At 41.2% G+C, this 24046-nt stretch overlaps 1 protein-coding gene and 1 pseudogene across 2 annotated transcripts in view; one reads left to right on the plus strand and one right to left on the minus strand.

The window, feature by feature from the left end:
* LOC139534114 (TBC1 domain family member 22A-like) overlaps positions 1 to 5641 on the minus strand; it is a 203033-nt gene extending 197392 nt beyond the window's left edge. The window contains exons 1-4 of one of the 2 annotated variants that reach the window (XM_071332882.1): positions 5444 to 5641; positions 4655 to 4711; positions 687 to 870; positions 292 to 517 (exon numbers count right to left, since the gene is read on the minus strand). In XM_071332882.1, the coding sequence (XP_071188983.1) occupies positions 292 to 517; positions 687 to 870; positions 4655 to 4711; positions 5444 to 5505 (529 nt within the window). In that variant the 5' untranslated portion in view covers positions 5506 to 5641. The remainder of the gene's footprint in view (positions 1 to 291; positions 518 to 686; positions 871 to 4654; positions 4712 to 5443) is intronic. The other variant, XM_071332881.1, reaches the window with a different exon arrangement.
* Positions 5642 to 11970: 6329 nt separating this feature from the next.
* The window catches only part of LOC139533303 (ceramide kinase-like), a 40325-nt pseudogene continuing 28249 nt past the window's right edge, over positions 11971 to 24046 (plus strand).

Below are 24046 nucleotides of genomic sequence, written 5' to 3' on the forward strand. Positions count from 1 at the left end.
CCCTACTGCACAACACAAACACCACCCTCTGCTGCTGTTACCACACTTACAAATTAACATGAAAGGCCTAACAGGCTCAGAGCAGAGGCAGGGGGAGAGGAAATATTACATATAGAAGAAATGGGTGGAGACTGGAGATAGTTAAGAAGTTGATAGTCGCATCTGTCACCTCACCTGAAGCTTACATTTGTTTGTTTGTCTGTTTGTTAATTGATGGATAGAGAGGAAGAGAGATAGAGAGCGGGAGAGCGAGACCGAGAAGAGAGAAACGTGCGACAGATGTAAACTTACCCTTAGGTGATCCGATGGGGGCCTCACTCAGTGACTTCACAAGTCTGCCATCGCTGAGCGGGCTGGGCTCAGAGGCAAACGACACCTCAGGGGTCGATTCCTCCCCTTCCTCCCCCTGCTCTTCCTCTTCTTCATTTGCGTCCTCTTCCTCTCTCTCCTCCAGCTCTGACGCGCCGGCATCGTCCTGTCTCTGCTTCTCCTGCTGCTTGCTGTGGTTCTCGATAACCTGCATAATGATAATAACAACATATTACATTTTTTAACTCCTTACAAACAGCTTAATGTATTATAAGGGCTTACAAGTTAACATAAAAAGGGCTTATGAGTGCATAATAAGCACCTTTGAAACACCCAAGGATGACTGACTGCTGTGTATGTTTACATCATAGGATCACCTTGTTGGCGGTTTCCATGACGACCTCGATGTTGAGGTTCTGTGCGGCCATGGCGAGCAGCTCGTCGTCATCGTCCCCCACGTCCCAGGCATCGCTGGTGATGCTCTCAAACTCCTGGAAGGTGGTGGCTTTCTTTGGCTTCCCTCCCGGTGTCGTCTGGGGCTTGTTGCCCGCTTTGATTAGACTGAGAAGGAGAAACATAAGGAGACGTTTAGGGTACTAGAAGTCATCCAAAACATTAAAGAAGACATCAAAAAGCACCAACATTTTCAATTCATGTTATTTTTTGCGGAAGGTGGAAGAGGTTGGTAATAATGGAGATTTGAAGGACAGGTGTAAAACTTAGAAAGGATGAACAGAAGGGCCATGAAAGATTAGGACAGGGAGCCAAATTCACTCTGGAAAGGCAACTTCAAACAACCTTCAATTGTCCATTAGATGGCATTAAGATTCAAATGCCAAATACGGTTTGTCAAAAAGTGCCTACTTCAGCCAAAGAGCATAATCTTGTACTAAATTCCAAAAATGCACGGGCCTTTTTTAAGTTATATTAGTCAGACTGCAGGTGTGCCCTTGATATCGACAGGCTACGGATGGATATTCTCACGTTGACGCAGCGAGCCAATGTTGAAAATAACTGACGATAATGTTGGAAAAAACTGAATGACGATAATGAAAGAAATTAGACAACCACAAAAACATTACACAAGGACAATCAATGAGTAAGCATCTATTTAAATTATTTCAAAATGGTTATTGTAAAAGGTACACAATCATAGCGCAGAGATGAAATCAATTAAAAATACAATCTCACAGAAAACACTCCTTTGTGTATGAGAGATGTTTTCTTCAGGGGGGAAAAATTTAATAAAAAGCCAATTTAAATGCATCCTTTTTCCTCTCATGTCCATGAGACTCAGGTGTGCACCAAAGATTGAAAAACAGCACACGTGGAAGAGAGGGAGGGGGGACCCTTCCTTTCCATCTTATTATTTTCATTCAAAACCAAGTATTAGCATAACAAAAGCAAAGCCAATATGACTCTGCCTGTGACTAGCCCACTCCTGACAGGTGATAAAACTATGGTACTCAGCCTAACAATAACAAGTAACTGAAATAAACCCCTCTGTGGACATCAACCACATGATTAGACTTGCTGCACTTTAATCTCAATGGCAAAGCAACAAAAGCCTATTACTGAAGATCAGCTGCTTTCTGCTCCCTCCTTGTCAACCCACAACCAACAGTTGGGAGAATATACTTGGTATACTGGTATGTGAGCAGATGGGTGGAGTTTCAGAACGGTGCTAGACTGGACTGCACAGCCCAGAGAGCCAGCAGAGAGAATATTATACTGTTACCTATATAGAGTATTTGATTAGGCCTACCTTGGATCTGTGTGTGTTAATCTAAACAGATGTCAAATGGGGATAAGACAGATCATGAACAAATATATAGTCGGTGCCAGGCAGCCTGAGAAGTAAGCCCTTCTAGGTATCAGTCTGTCTCTGCTTTAGGGAATTTCCATCGAAAAGGAGACATGAGCACCAACATGTGAAGTTCATAGGCACATAAAAAATTGTGTCAAATGAAAGCTATATACTTTGGGGAAATTAAGGCATACATACATTTTTCAACCATTTTCCACTTTAAAAATTCAGCATAGTCAAGGCTTTGATTTCTGGATAAACAAATGGAAAAGGGCCTCCCGAGTGGCGCAGCGGTCTAAGGCACTGCAGGGTCGTGTTTCAGAGGACACACGGCTATCGAGTCCGTACGGGAGTTGCAGTGATGGGACTTGACTGTAACTACCAATTTGATATCACAAATATTGGGGAGAAAAAGGGGTAAAAAGTTAAATAATAATTATAATGGAAAAGGGATCTTAGGAAAAAAATCTGCGAGAAAAAGTCTTCAACGGTGTTAGAAATCCATCAAAAGACCATAATGTTGATATATAGACCCCTGACAACTAATATCAACACTTATATTTAGTATTGGAGAAATTGCTTACCTTCTGTAAGTTTAAGAAATATTGTCTTATACCTTGTAATTCTGTTACCAAAAACTGATATCTTTGAGATATTTTCTAATTTCTCTTCCTCATAAGGGAGGATAATGAAAGTTAGCAGAAGTAACAAGGAATGGTAGACCTACCAGTAGTTAGTGATTTTACTGATATAAATGTTGTTTACTAATTATTATGTAATTAAAACTCGTAATCCGTTACCAAATTGGTAACGGAATAACCCCACAAAAAAAAAATCTGTAATGGAATACCTGCAACTGAATTGGCTACAACGGGAAATAATAAGTCACAAACCACAGTCACCTTCTATTGTCCTCCCTTCCACTGGCACACTTATGTTCAGCTCAAAATAAATGTATTTGTCTTTCTGTTGTCTGGTAGTCTAACCAAGAGTGTTAAACCAGTCTGAGTCCCAGTTAATGTCTTACTGACACCTACCCATGACCCCTCTCTCTTTCCCTCTTTCCATTTACTAGCATCCTCACCCACTGAGCACCGACCAACACCGGACGTTCATGAACATTGAAAAGTAGTTCACATTTGGTCGGGACACCCTGGCCTTGACGTTAACATCCACAGGCGAAACAGACTGGACCAAATCTGAACCTACTGTATCATAGACGTAAGTTTGAATAGCACAGTGCAGAACAGTGAGTAGAGCACAGTACAGTGAGTAGAGCACAGTAGAGTACAGTCCAATACAATAGTACAGTATAATAAAGGACAGTAAAATACAGTACTATACTTTACTGAACTCTACTCTGCTGTATTGTACTGTCCTCTTCTGTGCTGTTCAAACTCGTAAAATATGACGACAATAACATCATATCCATAATTATGCATTTCTGTGTAGTACAGATCAAGGACCCATGTTGCAATTCCATTACCATAATTATATTACCGGGTGTAAATCCACTTCACTGACTGTAGTTCAATAACCAAAATATATTTTTTTCAAACAAGGTGCCATGTCATAGCTGACACCCCAATCTTTCTGCAGACATCTTTGAATCTTAATTTGGAACCGATATTTATCAGAGTTCTTGGAAAATGTGGTCTCATAAAAACCTAAGGGAGATTTTACCGTAATCCCATTACCATAGTCATTGTGCATAGATTTGTATGGTCAGGTCAACTTTGAATCAATGTTTTTTGTTTGGCATTCATTTGAAAGTGAAAAAACTGAGTCAAAGCATGATTCTGTTACTGTGGAATTGCCCTTGAGCCAATCTGCTGTTGTCTTGGCAAGGCAACGATGTAGCTAGTGTTGATTAAACAGTTAGACAGCCAGGCTAAAGTGGAGCGGACATAATTCCCTATCCTCAATCAAGTCAAACGGGTGCTTAAAAAGACAGTCGAACTAGGACATGCAGTGTTTCTGTAATTACAATAGCCCTAACGCATAGATCACACTGACAGCATCATTGCGTAAAATGGTATGAAGCATCATCTGGATATCTGTGCAAAAGTTCAACATTCACCTTCTGCTACCATTTCTGTCAAGCCATACAATTTGATGCATACGTTCGATAAATACAATGTATGCACCACACAGAATGCACTGAAACTGTCTCTGCAATGCAATGCTGCAAGGAAAACACAGCATTCCATTGGAAATGAATGTACTTCTGGTGTACCAAAACCCAATGTCGCTGTGTTTGAGGCGTAAGGAAGTTACAATAGCATTGAATGTTTGCCTCAGTATTTTCTGAAAGTGCTAAACACACCCAGTTTATTGACTGGATTTTCAGGTCCGTTCACTACTTCAACCTGAATGACCATCTTAAATCCCCATCAAAGTACCAACAGTCACCATTATAGAATATGTACCAAATGGCACGTTATTCCCTATATTGTGCACTACTAGAAGGAAATGGGGTGCCATCTGTGACTCAGACATACTGTTGGGCCTATACAGTACAACTAATCAGACACTTACTTAGCATGCAGAAGAGGGTCGAAAGGAGGATGTTGAGCACCATACACGTGTTGTATGCTGTGGAGAGGAAAGAAAACAGTGCTATGCATTGACAATAAATCTACTGAATGAATGTATTACTGTATTACAGTGTGTTATAGTGAACAGTGGATAACACGTCTGTCAACTAATGCCTTGATTCAGTTAAAGTGCACTCCAATAAAGAGCAAAGTCGTAGAGCATGAATGAGCAGACTAACTTTGGTTTACTCAGGTTTCATTTGAAAACAACAGAAGTTGGCAATGTGATGCCACATTTCATTATTTGATGAGCATGTAGCTAGCTAACCTAAATGGGAAGTTACTTGAAACATGGCTACACATCCGAAAGAAGTTAAATAAGTCGTCTTATTTCATTGTTGGTGTGTTTACAATACGCTCTGATAACGAGTCAGTTCAATCAGAAAAGGCTACTAGCTAGCTAAATGAAAACCCTAGCAAGTTAGCGAACTGGCTAGCTAGGAATGTTAGGCTGGTTAGCTAAGCTAGCTGTTTACCTATCAGACTAAATTATACTAGCCTTAAGCTAGCAAATGGCTGCTGATATGTTCTCTGCACTCACTGTCACATGCATACGTTTGACAACCCCATAAAGTATGACATAAAGCAATATATCATTCTTGGTATGAGAAAATGTTAATGGTTTAACGTTACAGTCAGTGTGCTATGCTTTTTCAGATTCAATAGTGTAACGTAGCTAGCTATCAAGCAGTGAGTAAATGTAGCTAAAAAGAAGGAACACGTCACTAACCTGCCAGGGACCTTAGCTGTGTTTCTTTTCCAGAATTGTTTCTTGTTTCCGTCAGTTGACATTTTACTTCCCCGGTACAATATGTCATATACACAAAAATGCGAGTGTTGTTAGCTATAGCTTTTAAAACGTCTAACGTGTGTTTATTTACACCCAGTTCCCTCCGCCATGTTGGATCTGGGTTCCTCTGAGCAAGCGCTGCAGGGATTGGTCCGTTTCACATTGCCTAGCCATCGCCCAATCACAAGTACGATCTACCGAAAGTGTTTGAGACGCGGTTGACGTCAGTTTCAACTATTGTCAGTTGCTGAATTCATGTGCTAGCATTTTACCTCATAAATCTAATTGTGCTAATGGGAAAGTTTCATATTCATAAATGTAAATTCACTAATAAAAAAAACACTCTTCCGTGTTTTCTATAAGAAATTCGAGCAGTACATTAAGACCATTCTACATTCTTCTAATAAGAAACCTGTTAAAACAATCAATATGTGTGTTTCTTTAAAGGTCTTTGTATAATCTGTAATTTGTTGTAACGTTACCCCCTAGCATATGTTATCGTTGTCTATGTACTTATTGTATGTATACAGACTTTTCTACATTGGTAATAAATAAAACGAATTAAAAAATGAATAACATTTTTTTATGTGTTATTCGATACTAGAAACTCGGAAATGTCCGACTACTTTCCTGGTTTAAATTATTTACGTGCCGCGTTCAACGACTCGGGCATATCGGACATTTCCAAGGTTCATAGTTCCGACTAGCTATGTGAACAAGGCAAGTGTCGCTGAGGTATAATGTTGCGTTATCATCGTAGTCGGAATAGGAAACTCGGAAATGTCCAATAAAAGAAAATATTAACAACAAATCAATACAGGAAGTACATGTAGGAACACAAGAATATATAAATAATATACAAAGGACAATTGGGATAGGGTGTACAATATCATACATACACTTATAATTCTAACAGCTTTTAATTGTCTTAAAATATAGTTCAATTTCTTTTTGTACGGTAAGAAAATGTGGTGTTTTGTTTGTAAATTTACATTTGTGAATATGAAATTTGGCCAAAATAATCATTAAATTAATTACATAACATTGTTTCAGTTTATTTCTATCGTAGGTAAAGAATCCAAGCAGTACATCTCTCCATAATAGTGTAAAATCTTCATAAATGTGTTCAATTATAAATCTACGGATGTCTTGCCACAGTTTCCTTATATGAACACAATGCCAAAAAAGATGCAACACGTTTCTGGGTGGTGATTACAAAAAGGTACAATTTGAGTTGATGTTTTCCTTAAATCTCTTCATATACAGTAGTGGTTGGCAGGATAATATTTATGAACAATTTTAAAGGAAACGTTCTTAATTTTGTTAACAAGTAGGTATGTGTGTGGCAACATCCAAACTTTTTTCCAACTGATGTTATCAATAAATCCATTCCAATAAGGCATGACATAAGGTATAGATACAACATCCTACTGAAACAAGGTTCGTAATCGCTATGTTGTTGAATGGACCAAAAGATAAACAAATCTTTCCTACTGATGAGTCAACAGGATTAATGGAAGGTAGGCTTTGAGGGACAGGTCTTGACACGTTCCTGAATAATAAAGCAGCACATGAGGGAATGGCATCTAAAACAATTACAAAATCTTTAGGTGTTACAGGGAACTTGTAAAGTGATAAGAATTTCTTATAACTAAGTAAAAAAAACTCTGCATTTAGAAGTTGGCTCACCAATAGGATATTATTTCAGAACCAATATTCTAAAAACAAAGAAGTATTTTTATACAATATATCCCAATTATTCCATATATAATATATGTGTGGAGAAAAATTATGCTTATAAATTAAGGACCATGACAAGTAGTAAAGTCCAGAAAATTCAGTCCACCATACTCATAAGTGTTCATTACAACAATTTTCCTGGTGTAATGGGTACGGTTTCTACGCAGAAAGTTGAAAAGATTCTGGTCTATCTCCTTGCTTATTTTACTGTCAAGATATAAAGACATAGCGCCATATGTTAGCCTAGAGATACTTTCAGCCTTGGTTATTAGGACGCTTCCTTTTAAAGATAAGTCCATCTATAGCCGTTGATTTAGCTTCTTCTGGGGTTTTTTAATAAGAGGAAATGTCCGACTTCATTGAACGCAGTACGTGATTAACTACAACCAGTTAGCAAGTCGGACATTCCTAGTTTCCTAGTTCAGACTAGCACTTGAACGCGGAATAATATGAACAGTCAGTGTGTATGAGCGATGATAATTTCCTGTACACAGAGGCAGATAGTCTAGTGGTTAAGAGCATTGGACAAGTGGCCTAAAATGGCCTAAAAGTAATATTTTAAAAAATATCAGAGGTTTGGAAAATTCACGATATACAGTTGAAGTCGGAAGTTTACAATCACTTAGGATGATGTAATTAAAACTCGTTTTTCAACCACTCCACAAATGTCTTGTTAACAACTATAGTTTTGGCAAGTTGGTTAGGACATCTACTTTGTGCATGACACAAGTCATTTTTCCAACAATTGTTTACAGACAGATTATTTTACTTATAATTCACTGTATCACAGAAGTTTACATACACTAAATTGACTGTGCCTTTAAACAGCTTGGAAAATTCCAGAAAAGGATGTCATGGCTTTAGAAGAATCTGATAGGCTAATTGACATAATTTCAGTCAATTGTAGGTGTACCTGTGGATGTATTTCAAGGCCTACCTTCAAACTCAGTGCCTCTGCTTGACATCATGGGAAAATCAATAGAAATCAGCCAATACCTCAGAAAAAGAACTGTAGACCTCCACAAGTCTGGTTCATCCTTGGGAGCAATTTCCAAATGCCTGAAGGTACCACGCTCATCTGTACAAACAATAGTACGCAAGTATAGTACGCATCATACCGCTCAGGAAGGAGATGCATTCTGTCTCCTAGAGATGAATGTACATTGGTGTGAAAAGTGCAAATCAATCCCAGAACAACAGCAAAGGACCTTGTGGAGATGCTGGAGGAAACAAGTACAAAAGTATCTATATCCACAGCAAAACGAGTCCTATATCGATATAACCTGAAAGGCTCCTCAGCAAGGAAGAAGCCAGTGCTCCAAAACCGCCATAAAGAAAGCCAGACTACGGTTTGCAACTGCACATCAAACTTTTTGGAGAAATGTCCTCTGGTCTGATGAAACAAAAATAGAACTGTTTGGCCATAATGACAATCGTTATGTTTGGAGGAAAAAGGGGGAGGCTTGCAAGCCGAAGAACACCATCCCAACCGTGAAGCACGGTGGTGGCAGCATCATGTTGTGGGGGTGCTTTGCTGCAGTAGGGGCTGGTGCACTTCACAAAATAGATGGCATCATGAGGATGGAAAATTATGTGGATATATTGAAGCGACATCTCAATACATCAGTCAGGAAGTTAAAGCTTGGTTGCAAATGGGTCTTCCAAATGGACAATGACCCCAAGCATACCTCCAAAGTTGTGGCAAAATGGCTTAAGGACAACAAAGTCAAGGTATTGGAGTGGCCATCACAAAGCCCTGATCCCAATCCTATAGAACACTTGTGGGCAGATCTGAAAAGTGTGTGCAAGCAAGGAGGCCTACAAACCTGACTCAGTTACACCAGCTCTGTCAGGAGGAATGGGCCAAAATTCACCCAACTTATTGTTGGAAGCTTGTGGAAGGCCTACCCAAAACATTTGACCCAAGTTAAACAATTCAAAGGCAATGCTACCAAATACTAATTAAGTGTATGTAAACTTGTGACCCACTGGGAATGTGATGAAAGAAATAAAAGCTAAAATAAATCATACTCTCAACTATTATTCTGACATTTCACATTCTTAAAATAAAGTGATGATCCTAACTGACCTAAGTTAGGGAATGTTTACTTGGATAAAATGTCAGGAATTGTGAAAAACTGAGTTTAAATATATTTGGCTAAGGTGTATGTTAACTTCCGACTTCAACTGTATATCTCGATTTCTTGTTTTTCTCTAAACAAAATAAAAAAGGCCAAGACATAACTCTTAATTGAATTTTCTTTATTAAAATAAAACAAATATACAAGGCCTCGAGGCCTATTTGTGCAAAACAAATGAACAACACACACCCACACGTCTATTCTATTGTTTAGGAATGTTTGACCACTATCTGTTTGAATATGTAATTTATATCATAATTTTGATTGAAAATGTATTAATTTAGTTAATTTGTTATAAATAAAACAGCCTGCGGTTATTTGCTATTGGATTGGCAGAATAACACAACTACTAACACATTAGCGTACAGCTGGTCTGCACATAACTTTTCTTAATGCACTTTAATTATCCAATGTCACACTTTCCAATGGCGAGGTGAAGCCTGTGCCCAAAGCACAGCAGGCCGGTCCAGTTGATCAAGCGCAATGCTTTTATCATGTTGCTCCAGCTGTCTGTTGTCATGCGCACCTGTCGGTCTTCGCACATCTTCCAAATCAAAATAAAATAAAATGTATTTTTATAGCCCTTCTTACATCAGCTGATATATCAAAGTGCTGTACAGAAACCCAGCCTACAAACCCAAACAGCAAGCAATGCAGGTGTAGAAGCACAGTTCCACGATGCCAAAGAGTCATTGAGACCCTGGGCTATAACTTATTTGGTATTTGATTAGGATCCCCATTAGCTGTTGCAACAGCTACTATACCTTGGGTCCTGATCATCGGGGAAGTAAGACTTCTGGAGGCAGACATTTTGCAATTTCCAGTCTTCATTTATGTAGTGGACTGTCAAACTTAGGTATGGCTCTGCCGTTCTGCTCGACAATAGGTCGGCTGTGGTGGAAAAATAAGAAACACTAGCCAGCTTCTCTGCGACTCTTTCGGCGTTAGCAATGTACAATCGCAGCAGGGATTCTTCCGTGAAATTCTTGCGGCTTGGCAGCTGATATTTGTGGTCAATTGTACCTAAGAATGGGAGGAATGCGTGAGCCTACCCAATGCCGTATCCAGTCGCCCGATTCCCAAAACGTCTGCTAAAAGACAAACTACCATAGCTGCATCCTTTTCAAACGTATTCCCTTATGACAAGAAAAGTTTGAGGTGGAAGGAGATAACGGATGCAGTGATCTATTACATAGCAAAAGATATGGTCCCAATCTTTACAGTAGAAAGCCAGGCTTTAAAAAGCTGTTAGGTACAGTTGACCACAAATATCAGCTGCCAAGCCGCAAGATAAGTTGCAGGTGATGGAAGAGGTTGGATGTGCTGCTTCTTTTCGTAGCAATTGTCTTTCGATACATTCGTTTGCTGAAAATCAGACCTCTTCAACCCGAACCACTTCCATAGTACTGAAAAAACATTGCTGCCCTTTTTGGGGGTGATTTCATCCTCACAAGTGGCTGAGCTGCAAGAATTTCACTACACTCGCATTAACTTCTTATGGCTGGGGGCAGTACTGAGTAGCTTGGATGAAAAGGTGCCCAGAGTAAACTACCTGCTACTCAGGCTCAGAGGCTAAGATATGCATAGTATTCGTAGATTTGGATAGAAAACACGCTGAAGTTTCTAAAACTGTTTGAATGATGTCTGTGAGTATAACAGAATTCATGTGGCAGGCAAAAACCTGAGAAAAAATCCAACCAGGAAGTGGGAAATCTGAGGTTTGTAGGTTTGCCTATCCAATAAACAGTGTCTATAGGGTCATATTGCACTTCCTAAGGCTTCCACTAGATGTCAACAGTCTTTATAACCTTGTTTGATGCTTCTACTGTGAAGGATGAGGGAATAAGAGCTAATTGAGTCAGGTGTCTGACAGAGTGCCACGAGCTCATTCGGGCGCTGCCCCGTGAGAGTTAGCTGCGTTCCATCGCATTTCTACAGACAAAGGAATTCTCCGGTTGGAACATTATTGAAGATTTATGTTAAAAACATCCTAAAGATTGATTCTATACATCGTTTGACATGTTTCTACAAACTGTAATGGGATTTTTTTACTTTTCGTCTGGCCTGTGCGTCATGAATTTGGATTTTGGAACTAAACGCGCAAACAAAAAGGAGGTATTTGGACATAAATTGTGGGCGTTATCGAACAAAACAAACATTTATTGTGGAACTGGGATTCCTGGGAGTGCATTCTGATGAAGATCATCAAAGGTAAGTGAATATTTATAATGCTATTTCTGACTTCTGTTGACTCCACAACATGGCGGGTACCTGTATGGCTTGTTTTTGTGTCTGAGCGCCGTACTCAGATTATTGCATGGTGTGCTTTTTCCGTAAAGTTTTTTTGAAATCTGACACAGCTGTTGCATTAAGGAGAAGTTTATCTAAAGTTCCATGTAAAACACTTGTATCTTTAATCAATGTTTATTATGAGTATTTCTGTAAATTGATGTGGCTCTCTGCAAAATCACCGGATGTTTTGGAGGCAAAACATTACTGAACATAACGCGCCAATGTAAACTATGTAAACTATTTTTGGATATAAATATGAACTTTATCGAACAAAACATACATGTATTGTGTAACATGAAGTCCTATGAGTGTCATCTGATGAAGATCATCAAAGGTTAGTGATTCATTTTATCTCTATTTCTGCTTTTTGTGACTCCTCTTTTTGGCTGGAAATATGTGTTTTTCTGTGACTAGGTACTGACCTAACATAATCAGTTGGTGTGCTTTCGTCTTAAAAACTTTTTGAAATCGGACACTGTGTTGGGATTAACAACAAGTGTATCTTTAAAATTGTGTAAAATACTTGTATGTTTGAGGAATTTTTATTATGCGATTTCTGTTGTTTGAATTTGGCGCCCTGCACTTTCACTGGCTGTTGTCAAGTCGATCCCGTTAATGGGATCTCAGCCATAAGAAGTTTTAACATCTGCTAACCATGTGTATGTGACCGGTAAAATTGGATTTGATTTGAGCTGGCTTCCTCACTTTCCATTTTGGTGGAACTCTTACAGCCGCTACACTTCTCCAGCGTGGTTACAATTTGTGACAGGCTGTGATTGGTGGATAACCTCGTGATCATGATTCGACATTGGGCTGACAGAGAAGAGATGCTGCATTTGTAAAATGTTACAACATTATAACAGAACCTTGATTCTTGAGATACAGGCATTTTCCATATCGTGCAAAAACATAAACTCGAATATATAAAAGAAACTCGATATATTGCCCAGCCCTAATTCAGAGACTTTTCCCAAAGCCACTCCTGCATTGTGTTGGCTGTGTGCTTAGGGTCATTGTCCTGTTGGAAGGTGAACCTTCGCCCCAGTCTGAGGTCCTAAGCGCTCTGGAACAGGTTTGCATCAAGGATCTCTCTGTACTTTGCCCAGTTCATCTTTGCCTCGATCCTGACTAGTCTCCCAGTCCCTGCCGCTGAAAAACATCCCCACAGCATGATGCTGCCACCACCATGCTTCACCGTAGGGATGGTGCTAGGTTTCCTCCAGACATTGCGCTTGGCATTCAGGCCAAAGAGTTCGATCTTGGTTTCATCAGACCAGAGAAACTTCTTCCTCATGATCTGTGAGTCCTTTATGTGACTTTTGGCAAACTCCAAGCGGGCTGCCCTGTGCCTTTTACTGAGGAGTGGATTCCGTCTGCCCACTCTACCATAAAGGCCTGACTGGTGGAGTACTGCAGAGATGGTTGTCCTTCTGGAAGGTTCTCCCATCTCCACAGAGGAACTCTGGAGCTCTGTCAGAGTGACCATCGGGTTGTTGGTCACTTCCCTGACCAAGGCCCTTTTCCCCTGATCGCTCAGTTTGGGCGAGCGGCCAGCTCTAGGAAGAGTCTTGGTGGTTCCAAACTTATTCCATTTAAGATTGATGGAGGCCACTGTGTTCTTGGGGACCTTCAATGCTGCAGATATTCTTTGGTACCCTTCCCCAGATCTGTGCCTCGACATAATCCTGTCTCGGAGCTCTACGGACAATTCCTTCGACGTCATGGCTTGGTAATTGCTCTGGCATGCACTGTCAACAGTGAGACCTTAAATAGACAGGTGTGTGCCTTTCCAAATCATGTCTAATCAATTTAATTTACCACAGGTGTACTCCAATCAACTTGTAGAAACATCTCAAGGATGATCAATGGAAACAGGATGCGCCTGAGCTCAATTTCAAATCTCAGGTCTGAATACTAATGTAATTAAGGTATTTCTGTATTTCTTTATACATTTTCAAAAGTTCTATAAACCTGTTTTCTCTTTGTCATTATTGGGTATTGTGTGTAGATTGCTGAGGATTTTACATTTTTTAAATCTATTTTAGAATAAGGCTGTAACGTAAACAAAATGTGGAAAAAGTCAAGGGGTCTGAATACTTAGCCACGGCACCGTATGCATTGTTTATTATTTTGATTTCTTTCAAACAATTGTTGGTGTTCTGTGTTTTACGTGATTGATAATTAGTGATACTTTCTGCAATGAGTTATTCTGGCTTTGATTCTGCAACAGAAAATGTCAACAAATTAGTTAGGAATTGTTTAATACAGCAGTGCGTTCTGACACCATGAATTGAAATAGATTTCACCTTGTTCATATAGTTGGCAGAAATTACAAGGGATTAAATAAAGACCTCCGCTGGCTGAAGGAGAAGAGGATCTGCTAAAATAAGGATATGCTGCTAATATCATCTAGGTAGGTAGCTTACTAGCTACATCGCTTCTTTGGGAAAAAACTAGCCTAGTATTCATGGGACATAAATATCTGACTGCTACTAGGATAGTATTCTGTACAAGACTAAATAACTAAGAAAAATATTCGTTAAAATATGGAATATATTGAATATATCTTTCATTTGGATCAAGTAGCTAGCTAGGTGACAGCAAAGGTGTCAGCTAGTGATGAAGGGCAGGAGCTTGCAGGGATTTGTAGTCTTGAGAATGTATATTGATAAAAATCACATTGTCTCTGAGAGATTTACATGGTTATTAAAAAGTTGTGCTAGGGTAAGCCTACACAAAAACGTTATTTGAAGTGTGTCTAAAATCCACAATGGAAAAAATTATTGGTGAAAAAACGATTGGAACGATTTCTGTGTTTTGGTTTAATGGGTATTATGACACGTCCACTGTGGGGCTCAATAGCAGGGCGGACTCATTGTAATGGCTGGAATGTAATAAATGTGATGGAGCCAAACTTGGTTTCCATATGTCTGTTTTTTTAGGTACTATTTAATGAAGCTGCCAGTTGAGGACTTGTGAGGCGTCTGTTTCTCAAGCTAGACACTCTAATGTACTTGTCCTCTTGCTCAGTTGTGCACCGGGGCCTCCCACTCCTCTTTCTATTCTGGTTAGCGCCAGTTTGCGCTGTTCTGTGAAGGGAGTAGTACACAGCGTTGTACGATATCTTCCAGTTTCTTGGCAATTTCTCGCATGGAATAGCCTTCATTTCTCAGAACAAGAATAGACTGACGAGTTTCATAAGAAGGTTATTTGTTTCGGGCCATTTTGAGCCTGTAATCGAACCCTCAAATGCTGATGCTCCAGATACTCAACTAGTCAAAGGAAGGGCAGTTTTACTGCTTCTTTAATCAGGACAACAGTTTTCAGCTGTGCTAACATAATTGCAAAAGGGTTTCTAATGATCAATAAGCCTTTAAAAAATGATAAACTTGGATTAGCTAACACAGCGTGCCATTGGAACACAGGAGTGATGGTTGCAGATAATGGGACTCTGTACACCTATGTAGATATCCCATAAAAAATCTGCCGTTTCCAGCTACAGTGGTCATTTACAACATTAACAATGTCTACACTTTCACGATCATTATAAGGAGTAGACCAAAATGCAGCGTGGTATGTTTCCATCCTTTATTTTGGAAAAGAAAACTAAAAGGAACAAAACAACAAAACGAAACGTGAAGCTAAATAATAATGCTCACAGGCAACTATACATAGACAAGATCCCACAAAGCACTAAGGGGAAATGGCTGCCTAAATATGATCCCCAATCAGAGACAACGATAAACAGCTGCCTCTGATTGGGAACCATAACAGGCCAACATCGACATATAAACACCTAGATGACCCACCCTAAATCACACCCCGACCTAACCAACATAGAGAATAAAAGCTCTCTATGGGGTCAAGGCGTGACATACATTGTATTTCTGATCAATTTTATGTTATTTTAATGGACAAAAATTTGCTTTTCTTTCAAAAACAAGGACATTTCTAAGTGGCCCCAAACGTTTGAACGGTAGTGTGTGTGTGTGTGTGTGTTTATATACACTGCTCAAAAAAATAAAGGGAACACTTAAACAACACAATGTAACTCCAAGTTACCAGGAGACAGGCCAGTACATCAGGAGACGTGGAGGAGGCCGTAGGAGGGCAACAACCCAGCAGCAGGACCGCTACCTCCGCCTTTGTGCAAGGAGGAGCACTGCCAGAGCCCTGCAAAATGACCTCCAGCAGGCCACAAATGTGCATGTGTCTGCTTAAACGGTCAGAAACAGACTCCATGAGGGTGGTATGAGGGCCTGACGTCCACAGGTGGGGGTTGTGCTTACAGCGGTCCTGGTAGCGGTCCTGCTGCTGGGTTGTTGCCCTCCTACGGCCTCCTCCACGTCTCCTGATGTACTGGCCTGTCTCCTGGTAGCGCCTCCATGCTCTGGACACTACGCTGACAGACACAGCAAACCTTCTTGCCACAGCTCGCATTGATGTGCCATCCTGGATGAGCTGCACTACCTGAGCCACTTGTGTGGGTTGTAGACTCCGTCTCATGCTACCACTAGAGTGAAAGCACCGCCAGCATTCAAAAGTGACCAAAACATCAGCCAGGAAGCATAGGAATTGAGAAGTGGTCTGTGGTCACCACCTGCAGAACCACTCCTTTATTGGGGGTGTCTTGCTAATTGCCTATAATTTCCACCTTTTGTCTATTCCATTTGCACAACAGCATGTGAAATTTATTGTCAATCAGTGTTGCTTCCTAAGTGGACAGTTTGATTTCACATAAGTGTGATTGACTTGGAGTTACATTGTGTTGTTTAAGTGTTCCCTTTATTTTTTTGAGCAGTGTATATACAGTGGGGCAAAAAAGTATTCAGTCAGCCACCAATTGTGCAAGTTCTCCCACTTAAAAAGATGAGAGAGGCCTGTAATTTTCATCATAGGTACACTTCAACTATGACAGACAAAATGAGAGAAAAAAAATCAGAAAAACACATTGTAGGATTTTTAATGAATTTATTTGCAAATTATGGTGGAAAATAAGTATTTGGTCACCTACAAACAAGCAAGATTTCTGGCTCTCACAGACCTGTAACTTCTTCTTTAAGAGGCTCCTCTGTCCTCAACTCGTTACCTGTATTAATGGCACCTGTTTGAACTTGTTATCAGTATAAAAGACACCTGTCCACAACCTCAAACAGTCACACTCCAAACTCCACTATGGCCAAGACCAAAGAGCTGTCAAAGGACACCAGAAACAAAATTGTAGACCTGCACCAGTCTGGGAAGACTGAATCTGCAATAGGTAAGCAGCTTGGTTTGAAGAAATCAACTGTGGGAGCAATTATTAGGAAATGGAAGACATACAAGACCACTGATAATCTTCCTCGATCTGGGGCTCCACGCAAGATCTCACCCCGTGGGGTCAAAATGATCACAAGAACGGTGAGCAAAAATCCCAGAACCACACGGGGGGACCTAGTGAATGACCTGCAGAGAGCTGGGACCAAAGTAACAAAGCCTACCATCAGTAACACACTACACCGCCAGGGACTCAAATCCTGCAGTGCCAGACGTGTCCCCCTGCTTAAGCCAGTACATGTCCAGGCCCATCTGAAGTTTGCTAGAGAGCATTTGGATGATCCAGAAGAAGATTGGGAGAATGTCATATGGTCAGATGAAACCAAAATAGAACTTTTTGGTAAAAACTCAACTCGTCGTGTTTGGAGGACAAAGAATACTGAGTTGCATCCAAAGAACACCATACCTACTGTGAAGCATGGGGGTGGAAACATCATGCTTTGGGGCTGTTTTTCTGCAAAGGGACCAGGACGACTGATCCGTGTAAAGGAAAGAATGAATGGGGCCATGTATCGTGAGATTTTGAGTGAAAACCTCCTTCCATCAGCAAGGGCATTGAAGATGAAACGTGGCTGGGTCTTTCAGCATGACAATGATCCCAAACACACCGCCCGGGCAACGAAGAAGTGGCTTCGTAAGAAGCATTTCAAGGTCCTGGAGTGGCCTAGCCAGTCTCCAGATCTCAACCCCATAGAAAATCTTTGGAGGGAGTTGAAAGTCCGTGTTGCCCAGTGTAACGGATGTGAAATGGCTAGCTAGTTAGCGGGTACGCGCTAATAGCATTTCAATCGGTTACGTCACTTGCTCTGAGACCTGAAGTAGGGTTTCCCCTTGCTCTGCAAGGGCCGCGGCTTTTGTGGAGCGATGGGTAACGACGCTTCGTGGGTGTCAGTTGTTGATGTGTGCAGAGGGTCCCTGGTTCGCGCCCGTGTCGGGGCGAGGGGACGTACTAAAGTTATACTGTTACACCAGCAACAGCCCCAAAACATCACTGCTCTAGAGGAGATCTACATGGAGGAATGGGCCAAAATACCAGCAACAGTGTGTGAAAACCTTGTGAAGACTTACAGAAAACGTTTGACCTCTGTCATTGCCAACAAAGGGTATATAACAAAGTATTGAGATAAACTTTTGTTATTGACCAAATACTTATTTTCCACCATAATTTGCAAATAAATTCATTAAAAATCCTACAATGTGATTTTCTGGATTTTTTTTTCTCATTTTGTCTGTCATAGTTGAAGTGTAACTATGACAAAAATTACAGGCCTCTCTCATCTTTTTAAGTGGGAGAACTTTCACAATTGGTGGCTGACTAAATACTTTTTTGCCCCACTGTATATATATATATAAACTCAGCAAAAAAAAGAAATGTCCCTTTATCAGGACCCTGTCTTTCAAAGATCATTTGTAAAAATCCAGATCTTCATTGTAAAGGGTTTAAACACTGTTTCCCATGCTTGTTCAATGAACAATAAACAATTATTGAACATGCACCTGTGGAACGGTCGTTAAGACACTAACAGCTTACAGACGGGAGGCAATTAAGGTCACAGTTATGAAAACTTAGGACACTAAAGAGGCCTTTCTACTGACTCTGAAAAACACCAGAAGAAAGATGCCAGGGTCCCTGCTCATCTGCGTGAACGTGCCTTAGGCATGCTGCAAGGAGGCATGAGGACTGCAGATGTGGCCAGGGCAATAAATTGCAATGTCCATACTGTGAGACACCTAAGACAGCGCTACAGGGAGACAGGATGGACAGCTGATCGTCCTCGCAGTGGCAGACCACATGTAACAACACCTGCACAGGATCGGTACATCCGAACATCACACCTGCGGGACAGGTACAGGATGGCAACAACAACTGCCCAAGTTACACCAGGAACGCACAATCCCTCTATCAGTGCTCAGACTGTCCGCAATAGGCTGAGAGAGGCTGAGAGAGGCTGATGACCGCTAGCAGTGGCTAACTGACTACTAGCTAGTAGATAGTTAGCTGGCTAGCTTCTGAAGGGGGTTCCGGTTCTAAAGTATAAAAAATAGCAGATCCATACCACATTGGGTGAGGCGGGTTGCATGAGAGTATGTTCAGTCTGTAGATGGAAATTGAGATTAAAAATATAAAAAATATATACGAAATACATACGAAGAAAAACGATATATACACGGGACGGGACAAAACAATCAAAACAGACATCCTACTGCTACGCCATCTTTGATATATATGACCAAAAGTTTGTGGACACCTGCTCGTCGAACGTCTCATTCCAAAACCATGGGCATTAATATGGAGTTGGTCCCCCCTTTGCTGCTATAATAGCCTTCACTCTTCTGGGAAGGCTTTCCACTATATATTGGAACATTGCTGTGGAGACTTGCTTCCATTCAGCCACAAGAGAATTAGGGAGGTCGGGCGAATAAGCCTGTCTCGCAGTCAAGCATTCCAAATCCTCCCAAAGGTGTTCGATGGGGTTAAGGTGAAGGCTCTGTGCAGGCCAGTCAAGTTCTTCCCCACAGATCTTGACAAACCATTTCTGTTTGTACCTCACTTTGTGCACAGGGGCATTGTCATGCTGAAAAAGGTAAGGGCCTTCTCCAAACTGTTGCCAAAAAGTTGAAAGCACAAAATCGTCTAGAATGTCATTGTATGCAGTAGCATTAGCTCCAGTGAAGGGAAATCATAACGGGCCCAGCACGAACCATGAAAAACAGCCCCAGCCATTATTCCTCCTCCATCAAACTTTACAGTTGAAACTATGCATTGGAGCAGGTAGCGTTCTCCTGGCATCCGCGAAAACCCAGATTCGTCTGTCAGACTGTCAGATGGTGAAGTGTGATTCATCACTCCAGAGAACGCATTTCCACTGGTCAAGAATCCAATTGCGGCAAGCTTTACACCACTCCAGCCGACGCTTGGCATTGCGCATGGTGATTTTAGGCTTGTGTGCGGCTGCTCGGCCATGAAAACCCATTTCATGAAGCTCCCGATGAACAGTTCCTGTGCTGATGTTGCTTCCAGAGGCAGCTTGGAACTCGGAAGTGAGTGTTGCAACCGAGGACAGACAACAGACGTGCTTCATTACTCGGCGGTCCCGTTCTGTGAGCTTGTGTGGCGACTTTGTGGCTGAGCCTTTTTCACTTTACAATAACAGCACTTACAGTTGAAAGGGGCAGCTCTAGCAGGGCAGAAATTTGACAAACTGATTTGTTGGAAAGGTGGCATCCTATGTCGGTGCCAGGTTGAGAGTCACTGAGCTGTCCACATACTTTTCTGTGTGTATGAGCAATTTTTTTTGAGGGGGGTGGGTGAACTCAGTCGGGGTCTCAACTTACTTTTGAGAAAAAGAATAGTAAAATACACCAGGCAATTTCGAAATTTGGTTGTGCCTCAGCAGTTTTTCTCTAATCTCAGTAACTGACAGTCACTCAATTATCTGTCAGCCATGCCATGTATTTTGTCAGTCATTCTCACTCATATCATTAACATGTCATAAGTCATTGCAAAATTGCAGGAAATTATCTTTAAAACTGCTATTTATTTCTCTCCGCCCCATGACAAAATGTGTAGAATTGCAGAAAACTTACTTTGTTGTTTTTATGAAATAGTTTTAATGAAATCATTTTTAATCATAGCTAAAGTTTGTATTGCTACGAATTCCGCGACGTGGTCAGCCTTTATGGCTGGAACCGCAAGTTTTTCTCCCGGATTCCTGTTAAGTAGCAGTTAGCTGCTAGGCATCATGAAAACAGATCAGGCTAACGCTAGCAGTGCTAGCCCACCGGTGTTTTTTCCACAGCTGGGCGCAAATGTGTCAGGTGTCAGATGTTTTCCACACAATTACACGATGAAGATAAGGTGGAACTGGAAAATGGACATGGATTTTTCTGCCTTACATGCACCAGCATCAAGCAGCTTAGGGAAGAGATCCTCTGGCTGTTCGCTCGGCTGTGAGAAAAGGATGACCTGCTTTCTAAGTACACTGACCTTGCTGTGAGCCAGGCAAACCGAATATCAGTTTTAAAATGCCTCCTATAGCAAAGCTGTTGACGAGTCGGGTGGCGTTGTCGCAATCCAACGGACAGATGTTAAGCTCAACTCCGTGGCCCATGGGAGACTGGAAACTCACGAGGCGTGGGAGATCGGGGAGGCAGTCTGGCCACTCTTCATCTATCCGAGAAGATCTGATCCAGCTATCAAACAGCTTTCCCCACTTGAGACGGATCTACTAGCCCCGGGAGTCAGCACAGATCCTGGGTATGTACCAACAGCCGGCGGCCGCCCAGTGGCACCCTCCCCCATAGCCACCGCAGTTCAGCAGGTCTCTTCCCCATTGGATTCCATCACGACCACCATCATGGGAATCTCGATGGTGAGAAATTTTGGCATGCCTAATGAACTGTGGATCGACGAAGGTCCACTGTCACCCAGGAGCCCATGTTCATGACATCAAGTCCCTCCTGCCCACGGTTCTGGCAAACTACTCCAATATTGACGCCATCTTCACTCACGTAGGTTTTAACGATCTTCGTTTTAGGCAATCTGAGGAACTGAGGGAGGACTGCAAACATTTTTTAAACAGCCTCGCTAGCACAGGGAAGATAATAATTATCTCGGTCCCCCTCCCGTGCTACCGAAGGGATTCGGAAAATTTCAGCCGATTCTTTGCCTTGAACGAGTACCAATAGAAACTTTGCAACGACAGGAATGTCTCTTTGATTTGCTGTGGGAGCAACCAGCACTTTTTAAAAGAGAATCACCCTAACTGCAGGGGTTCCAGGATTTTTTCCAGCAACATCGAGTTTTAGAGACAGACAGGGTCTGGTAGTACTCCAGTTCTCCCTGTCAGAAAAAGCAAGAGAGGACTTGGCAAGCATATCAATTCCTGTAGAAATGGCACTATGGTTATTGTGAGTAACTTAATTTACGTTCCTTTAACTCCTCCTTCTATTGAGTTTATACGGTACAAACTGTCATCTCCTACCATTCTGATAGATTGGAGACTGTCAGAAAACGTGTTTGTAATGTTAATCATTTGGTTGTTATTCTATTGGTTACCTCGAGGCAGATGCCCCAGGGGCAAAGTAGCCCACACTCATTGAATATGGCACATTTAAATGTTAGGTTTTACTTTGTGATTGTTCTTTCTCGTAAATGACCTCATTACTGAGCGCAAAGTTGATTGCATGTCCTTGAGAACTATGATAAAATCATTGTGTTGGGCGATTTTAATATTCATGTTGACAAAGAGACTGTCTCTAAGGCCATTGAATTTATGAATCTTTTGAGCTCTATGTACTTTATCCAACATGTTACTTGGCCCACCCATAACGCGGCCATACTCTGGGTCTGGTTATTACCAAGGGGCTTTCTACTGACATATCCTTTATTGTTGATGTAGCTTTATCTAATCACCACTGTATTTTTAGTACCTTGTTGCCAATAGCACAGTGTAATACTGAACGCATTATCAAAACGCTATCTTACCTCTGAAGTTGCTACATATTTTGAGTGTATGAATAATACTCCACCACCTATTCTGCAATCCTCTTGTGATGATTTAGTTGATAACTTTAATAGCAAATTAAGGGCCATTGATGCCATAGCTCCAGCGAAGTTGAAAAAGGCCACATTCAAATGGATGAGTGAGGAAACTAATCAATTAAAGAGAAATTGCAGAAAGGCAGAGTGGAAGTAGAGAAGGTCAAAGTTGCAGGTCCATTATGATATTCTGAGAGAAACTTGGCATATATAACAAAGCAATTAGAAATGCCAGACAGGCACATTTTTGTGACTTGATCACTATTAATCAGACTAATTTGAGAATGCTCTTCTCGACCATTTTATGGCCTGATAAATCCTGCCCTAGCAAACCTGTGAACCTTCCTCCTTATCTAAATGTGATGAGATGCGGCATATTTCAGAGATACCCAGCCTAATGTTGGTTATCAGTCAAGCAAGACCTGATGAGAAGTTTGTGCCTAGCCTACCATGCAAAGGCACTGTTGTGACTTTACTTTAATTAATCTGTTGACTGTTATTTATCGAATCAACTAACTACACTACCATTCAAAAGTTTGGGGTCACTTAGAAATGTCCTTGTTTTTGAAAGAAAAGCAATTTTTTTGTCCATTAAAATAACATCAAATTCATCAGAAATACAGTGTAGACATTGTTAATGTTGTAAATTACTATTGTAGCTGGAAACGGCAGGATTTTAATGGAATATCTACATAGGCATACAGAGGCCCATTATCAACAACCATCACTCCTGTGATCCAATGGCACGTTGTGTTAGCTAATCCAAGTTTAACATTTTAAAAGGCAAATTGATCATTAGAAACCCTGTTTGCAATTATGTTAGCACAGCTGAAAACTGTTGTCCTGATTAAAGAAGCAATAAAACGGGCCTTCTTTAGACTTGTTGAGTATCTGGAGCGTCAGAATTTGTGGGTTCGATTACAGGCTCAAAATGGCCAGAAACAAAGGACTTTCTTCTGAAACTCATCAGGCTATTCCATGCGAGAAATTGCCAAGAAACTGAAGATCTCGTACAAAGCTGTGTACTACTCCCTTCACAGAACAGCGCAAACTTGCGCTAACCAGAATAGAAAGAGGAGTGGGAGGCCCCGGTGCACAACTGAGCAAGAGGACAAGTACATTAGAGTGTCTAGTTTTAGAAACAGACTCCTCACAAGTCCTCAACTGGCAGCTTCATTAAATAGTACCCACAAAACACCAGTCTCAACGTCAACAGTGAAGAGGTGACTCCGGGATGCTGGCCTTCTAGGCAGAGTTGCAAAGAAAAAGCCATATCTCAGACTGGCCAATAAAAATAAAAGATTAAGATGGGCAAAAGAACACAGACACTGGAAAGAGATATGACTTTTTCTTTGCAACTCTGCCTAGAAGGCCAGCATCCCGGAATCGCCTCTTCACTGTCAACTTACCAGTGATTGTCTGAGAGGGGAGGTTTCTTCTCCACCTCGTGTTGGTATTCAGGGTTCAAACCACTTTACACGCGCCGCTGCAGCCTGGCGATGTTCTGGTCTA

The sequence above is a fragment of the Salvelinus alpinus genome, chromosome 11, assembly GCF_045679555.1.
Source record: "Salvelinus alpinus chromosome 11, SLU_Salpinus.1, whole genome shotgun sequence".
NCBI lineage: Eukaryota > Metazoa > Chordata > Actinopteri > Salmoniformes > Salmonidae > Salvelinus > Salvelinus alpinus.